The following is a 7500-nucleotide window of genomic DNA, read 5'->3' on the forward strand; positions in this document are numbered from 1 at the left end:
GCGGGGAATAAGTTTTGCAGGCCAAGCAAGTCCCGAATAGAGATATCAACAAGAGCTTTATCTACATGTAAAAGAGAAGGTTTGATGAGAAAGGAGTCTTACATCTTAGATCTGCATTGCCTAATCGTTGACCGTGTTGAGCCGACATATCCGTTATATATATCCGACAGTCTTCTTTCATAATAACCGTGTTTATTATACCCGTCCTCTCAGGATTGATGTCTGGCTGGTTCGACGCCTGTACCGGCTACTTCAACACACCAGATCGTTCCAACAGCTGGGACTTCACCTCCCCGTACCTTGTCTCTTTCGGCACCTTCAAAGTGGCGCCCGGAAATCCGACCGGCTTTGACCCAGCCTCATACGACTTCAGCGAATACACTATCGGTGAGTTGACACAGCGATTTTTTCAAAGCGCCACTTTTTTGTCTAGCTACTGACTTCTTATCTGTTGATTTAGATAGTGTAAGTATATCGGGGTTTAGTTTAAATTGTGCTTTTCCTCCAGTCGAAGAGTCGTGATTTTGAAGGCGGCGCGTTCGGATTTGGTTTGAGAATTACAGTATATATGGGAAGGTATGTGGTTTCTTAGGAGACTGCTAAGAGTATCGTGGAAGGAAAAGAAATCTAATGAGGTAATGCTTGATGAAGCCCACGTGGGACGCTCAATGTTAAAAACAATCAGGAAACGACAAATGCAGTTTTGGAACACATAAATAGACATAAGGGTCTTGAACAACTAGCTCTCACTGGCAAAATTGAGGGCAAGCGAGGCAGGGGAAGGCCCAGAACAACATACTTAGGGAACCTAAACAAATGGGTAACAGTGAAACATCAGGGAAACGTAGCTTTTTTGAGAGCATCCGAGCAAAGGAATGAATGGAGAACCATGATCGCCGATGTCTGTGGGTGGCAGATCTGGCACTGGATGATGATAATGATGGGAAGGTAGGGAACAAAAGATAAAAAGCAAGTTACAGCAACTCGTGTGAAACATAATACTATTCCCTCCAGGTCTGAACTTCATTTGATACTTGTTGTTCTTACTACCCCCCAACGAATAATTTTATTTTCCAATATCATCGATCATTTTGAGATGTGCTACCGGTGTCGGTTGATCCAGCTTTTAGACCGAATCAACTTTTTAATTCCTTTATAAAATTTGTAAGACGAATTTAGCTGTACAGATATGACACCAAATTAATCTTCAAAGATAATCTTGACACCACTCGCCATAGCATGGAATGTGTGCCAAATTGTACCAATTCCAATCTCGGACTAGGGGAGTTTTTGTCTCGGCTGAGAAGGCTCTTGAACCCCCCCCCCCCCTTTTGAGCCCCAAATTATTACGGTTGATTGCTGTGCTACGTAGAATTTCTTCAAATGGTTTAGCTCCCGGTTTTCACTGCTGAAACACATCACTATCTAAACTGGAAAAATAGAATGAGTACAAGTTAGGACTAATTTTAATGTGGCCGCTCTCTCACTGATTAGCCCCGCGCTTCAGCTCAAGCTTACAGAAACGTCTCTGCTTCCTCGTTTCTTGCAGTTTATGCCGAAACCGCCATCACCAACGACCACTGCCTGCATCGCCTACACAAGAAAGTAGGGAAGATGATGATTGTGACTGGTCCAGAGGAGGCTCAGGAGGCTGTTCTTAATGGCACGGTATGTTGTTATTTTAGTTTAAGTAAGAGGTTGACGAAATTGAGGGCAAGCGAGGCAGGGGAAGGCCCAGAACAACATACTTGGGTACCTAAACAAATCGGTAACAGAGAAAGATCAGGGAATCGTAGCTTTTTTGAGAGCATCCAAGCAAAGGAATGAATCTGTCGCAGATCTGGCATTGGATGATGGTGAAGAGGTTGATGGCGTTTGCAACCAAATTAGGTCACATAAATACCGAAGATTAGAAGTATTATTGGAGAAAAACAAACAAAAAAGGAAGGAGGAGAGAAAAGGGATAAGGACGATAGATATTTGATAGGAAAGGAGGAGTATACCACACCAGAGCACATGCCAGTCGCCAGTGTATATTGTTGTTTCCAAGTTTCGTACTCTGTGGTATCAGTTGCATGTGCTTGAGATATAATAATAAAGACGAAATTCAAAATCTAGTTGTTGAAAAAAACAAGAGAAGATGCATAATGTAGGTAAATTTTCTAAAGAATGAAACAGTTTATATCTATCTATCTATCTATCTCTCTATCTATCTATCTATCTATCTATCTATCTATCTATCTATCTATCTATCTATCTCTCTCTCTATCTATCTATCTATCTATCTATCTATCTATCTATCTATCTATCTATCTATCTATCTATCTATCTATCTATCTATCTATCTATCTATCTATCTATCTATCTATCTATCTATCTATCTATCTACATACAGAGAGAAAAAGAGCGAGCGAGAGTGAGAGAGAGAGAGCGAGAGCGAGAGCCAGAGCGAGAGAGAGAGAGAGAGAGAGAGAGAGAGAGAGAGAGAGAGAGAGAGAGAGAGAGAGAGAGAGAGAGAGAGAGAGAGAGAGAGAGAGAGAGGTGTAACTGAAAAACATGAAAATCTAAAAATCACGGACATGAAACAATTAATTATTATTTTATTTCTCCTTTTAGGCTTCTGCCTGGTTCACCAAGGAGCTAAACATCAAAACCCTGGAGACTCTCCCCGGCGAGTTCCACTGCGAAAACGTCGGTACTAGCATTATGGCCAAGAAGGGGTCACAGCTCCCTGGTTGGTGGAATCCGGCCTTCGCAGAATTCTACGATTCCGGTGACTACAACCGTTTCTGTGAGGAGCAATCAAAGATGTATGGTGGTAAATGTATGTATCTTATTACAAAACAAATTATTATCCTGTTATTTCAAGAACTTTGTTGCAAAGCTCATAAGGCTATTCTATATCTAAAGAAGTGAACAGTGTAGAAACCTCTGATTTTTTAAGTTTAAAGATGACAGTCTCTTAGTCTAAGCTGTTGAAGAAGAAAAACCCTAGTTTGAAGCGGCATGAAGTCATTATAAGCTTCAGCCAGTTTTAAGACGAAGTAGCAAAAAGAAGTATGTACAGAATAGCGATCTTTCATTCTGCAGGGAAAAGGAGTGGACATCCTGATACAGAGCCCTTTATCTATTTTGGGGGGGGGGGGGGGGGAGAGTTGCCTTTCTTTTTAAAGTGAATTGAGCTTCCTTTGAGTCAAAGAAAAGCATGTTAACGCAATTACATTATGCGGTGGACTGATGGAGGAACAAAACTCAGGTAGAGCAACTTGGAAAATGAAAAGGGAAGAGATTTAGTCCAGAAGTAGAGTGAACTAATATTATAATGGCAACACTCGTCCAGTCCTAGGAACTGTGTAGACCATTGGTTTGCTACATATCGAGTTCTTTCTTTAAATGTTGTAGAGTCCAAATCGTTATAAGATAATTACTTTAAAAAAGGAGCTTATTAAGGGGGGGGGGGCTACACCCCCAAAGTCAAAATTCGGCTCAAAATCATGGAATTTGAGTTGTAGGCATTTTTAGCTTCCTCAGCCTCTCCTACAACTATTTCATAGCATAAGAACCTCCAAAAACCGCATTTTTTTCCCATACCGGACATGTTTGTAACCGCCATTTCCTCATAATGTCAGTATTTTATTTTTCTTTATCGGCCGTTTTCTCAAAACGCGACTTTTCTGTATACTCTTTTGAATAACTCCCCCATTTTCATCCAATCTTCATGAAATTTTCACAGAGTGAAGAGAAGAGGTAATACAAAAAATTACTTTGTTGAATTTTTGATATATGTAATAGATTTTTGTTGGTGGTGTCTTGAGTGTGGATTTTCACGGATTTTTCACAAACTTGAATGCTACCTCAGGAAAAAATTCATTAAAAATCTTCTAATTCGTTTAGGAAAAAAACAACAGATAAAGTTTTAGATCCGATGTTTGTGAACACGCATGCAAAAAAACAATCAATTTCCATGAACCATAAGTACGGTATTCATTACGTAAGACATGTCAATAAAATCCAAAATGGCGGCGTATCCATGGAAACGAAACTTTTTTCTCAAATTTGATTGCGGATGTTAAGACTCCTTACTATGCTTGTTATATGGGTGACATTTGGTAAAATTCGGTCCAGTAATAAGCGAGATAGCCTCCAGGTGTAGCCCCCCCTTAACTTAACTACGCATTCTCCATGACTCGAATACTTTGAATTTTAATCTTCTGATATGCTGTTAATTTGTGTTTTCTTCTTACATTTCAGTTACGTTCCCATGCCTGCCCAAACCTGAAGAGAAGAACAGACAGACCCAGTTCTAAAAAAAGACAAGTAACACACATACACACACACACACACACACACACACACACACACACACACACACACACACACACACACACACACACACACACACACGCGCGCACACACATATGTCATACATGAAAAACCAAATTGAAATATGAAACGTTTTCTTCCTTCCCTTTCTCAAAATCGTCATACTTTTTTAACACCCCCAGAAATCTATGAATTGTTCTTATAAGTTTATATTAAAATGAAATTAATGCTCATAAATCTTCAAAGGCAAGCACTGTACATGTATTATTGGTGACAATAAATATATAATAAACAGGTATTGAAAGAAGAGACAGTTCAGTGTGGTCAGCAATGAATTGAGATTGTACTGTATTACCGATTTATTGGTCTGTGAGATTGTTGCAAAGTCTGGTCCCAGTAGAGGACAGTGTGCGTGATGCAGCTTGTTTCAGTGTGTGGCATGATTCTCGATAAAAGGGAGCGAGAGCGAGAGCGAGAGCGAGAGCGAGAGAGAGAGAGAGAGAGAGAGAGAGAGAGAGAGAGAGAGAGAGAGAGAGAATGAGAATGAGAGAGAATGTAGGAGAGAGAGAGAGAAAAAGAGAGAGAGAAAGAGAGAGAATGTAGGAGAGAGAGAGAGAGAGAGAAAGAGAGAGAGAGAGAGAGAGAGAGAGAGAGAGAGAAAGAGAGAGAATGTAGGAAAGAAAGAGAGAGAAAGAGAGAGAGAAAGAGAAAGAGAGAGAGAAAGAGAAAGACAGAGAGAGAGAGAGAAAGAGAGAGAGAGAGAGAGAGAGAGAGAGAGAGAGAGAGAGAGAGAGAGAGAGAGAGAGAGAGAGAGAGAGAGAGAGAATTTATACTTCGTATATAATAATATTTTAGATTTTATTTTTTGATAATTGTTTGAATTGATAATATAGAATGAGGTTGAGATATAGTTTTCCACCTTTAAACCAAAGCCATCCAAAGGTCAGGTGTCGCCAGCTAACTAGAACACGGGACTTTCCTTGAGTTTCTAAAAGTGCAAAGATCAATGGTGATCTGAATTCTGGCTTCTTTGCAATCGTGTACGCGATTGTGTTAGATCAAGCCCAAAAAAACAACAACAAGAAACAACAAACAAAAACAAACAAACACACACACACACACACACACACACACACACACACACACACGCACAATTAATAGCCCCAATCGTATTCAAGTTTTGTACTTTGATAGTATCAGCCCCACCCCTGTCAAGACTTATACCATTTTCTTTGTTGTGCCAATAGAAACGCATCCACACAGATTCCTTTTTCTTCTTTGTAGAATTTTGTACTTTTCTGACACACAATTCCACCCCTCCAACCACTCTGATTGCATTCGGATAGCAACATTCACCTTGATAAATTGCAATTTTTGTGAGGCTGATCTCCCATTTCCGTTGGACGACCATTGGTCTAATTGATGTCAGTTGAATAGTTTCTGGCTAAAAACATATTGAACGGTTGCGGGCATGCTCCATTATGTTTTGAACAACACTGTCCGAACATTCATATTGACTCAAGTTTGATAGACTCGTACACGTATAGAGTTCTTTTAAGGAAACTTGGAGTATTTGTCAGATATTCTTTAAGAAATAACATGCTATATTGTGAGCTCAACGATGTGTATGTGAAGAATCGAGATAGGTTCAGTAACAGCCCTTTCCCCTCACTATATTACTATTATTATGACACATCTGTTTTGGTTCATGTAGGGAGTTGTTTCCTAATGTATCTTGCATGACTAAAAGATGTATAAGCTAAACGACATTTTAAAAATATTTATACTACGCGCTGTGGTGTTATGCGCAAAATATAGCCCGCATTTTCTGTTCTTCCATGGCAGCTTGATATTACATGTTTAACCTTTTAAGGACATGTCGAACACACAATAATAATTATGTGCGATCAGCAGCAGACCAAAGCAAATGTTGCAGCACATTTGGAATCTTAATACACACCCCAGGAACACACATCTGTAAAATATTCATTTTTCACTTATAATTTATATCGTTGCTCTTCTTTTAAATTTTCAAACAAAGAAAAAAAATTCCGTATGAATAACGAAGATATATTGCTTTTTTAAAGTGCCTCCAACATCGGTCTTCAAATATTGTCGAAAGACCAGAATGCTCGTCCTCAGTGAGTCAAACATCATGTTACGTCACTTCAATCTCATATTTTAGTAGTTTGGGCCATTTGCTCTCCCAGATTACTTGTTACATAAAATGTCTGTTGCATCCTCCCCCCCCCTCCTCATATTGTTCAAGCTCAAGCTCACTTTTTTTCCTCCAAACCTTTTCCTTCTCTCTTATTGACACCTTTTCTCTTCTCTGTGAGTCTCTGTCTCTCTCTCTCCCGCTGTCTCTCTGTTTTCCCCTCTCGTTCTCTTTCTCTTATTATCTCCATCTCTCCTACCACCACCTCTCTGTATCTACCGGGGTTCCTGCACATCAACAGCATAGCTGTGTTGGAAGAGAGAGCGAGCAAAGAAAGCACTTTTGCAGTAGATTGCTATCAATAGCCTTGCTGTTAATTTCTTGTTGTCATTGTCTTGTATGCTAATTATATTTTGTCCTCATGTGATGGCCACAGAGTGCTCAAATCTAAATCTACCACTTCGTCATTATTCCTATAGTGATTCTATATTTTTTTCAAAACCTTGAACTAATCAGAGTATAGCTTTATAATTCATTGTCGCACTTCAAAGATAGCATTAATTTAAATAATTTGTGAAAAACAAAGGGTTAATTGTTTGCCTTTGTAACTTTGATTAATCATTTCAATAAAATAAACATGAAAATTCATTTTACTTTGAATGTTTTCTGCTTTAAAATAAAAGGAATTCAATCTTTTGGAAAATAGAGGATAATAGTTCTTTTTGTTTTTTTTTGAGACATCCGAGCTGAGAAACAAGAGACGAACTTTGATCGTCAAGTGCCAATGTCTCTTTCAGGCCTGGTACTTGAAGAAGAATATAATATAATTTTTCAGTCGTTATCATGGACGTTAAGGTTTAAGGCAAGAGAAAAAGGAGGAGACCTAACAAAATATGGGAAGGTGACACAGATACCTGACAGGGGAACCAAAACAACACAGGCAGGAAGAATAGCGAGAGACAGAGTATTTCATTGCAGTAAGGTAAGATAAGCAACATCCGACCACTGGAAAAGCTAAG

The 7500-nt window shown here is 39.2% G+C and overlaps 1 protein-coding gene across 1 annotated transcript in view; it reads left to right on the forward strand.

Moving 5' to 3' along the window:
* Window positions 1–4636, forward strand: part of LOC101861903 — a gene marked incomplete in the record, with an annotated part of 15648 nt that extends 11012 nt beyond the window's left edge. The window contains 4 exon segments of the mRNA XM_005103826.3: window positions 214–387; window positions 1550–1668; window positions 2617–2824; window positions 4252–4636. Of these exon segments, the coding sequence (XP_005103883.3) occupies window positions 214–387; window positions 1550–1668; window positions 2617–2824; window positions 4252–4307 (557 nt within the window).
* Between the last annotated feature and the right edge of the window lie 2864 nt (window positions 4637–7500).

The sequence above is a fragment of the Aplysia californica genome, unplaced genomic scaffold, assembly GCF_000002075.1.
Source record: "Aplysia californica isolate F4 #8 unplaced genomic scaffold, AplCal3.0 scaffold00391, whole genome shotgun sequence".
NCBI lineage: Eukaryota > Metazoa > Mollusca > Gastropoda > Aplysiida > Aplysiidae > Aplysia > Aplysia californica.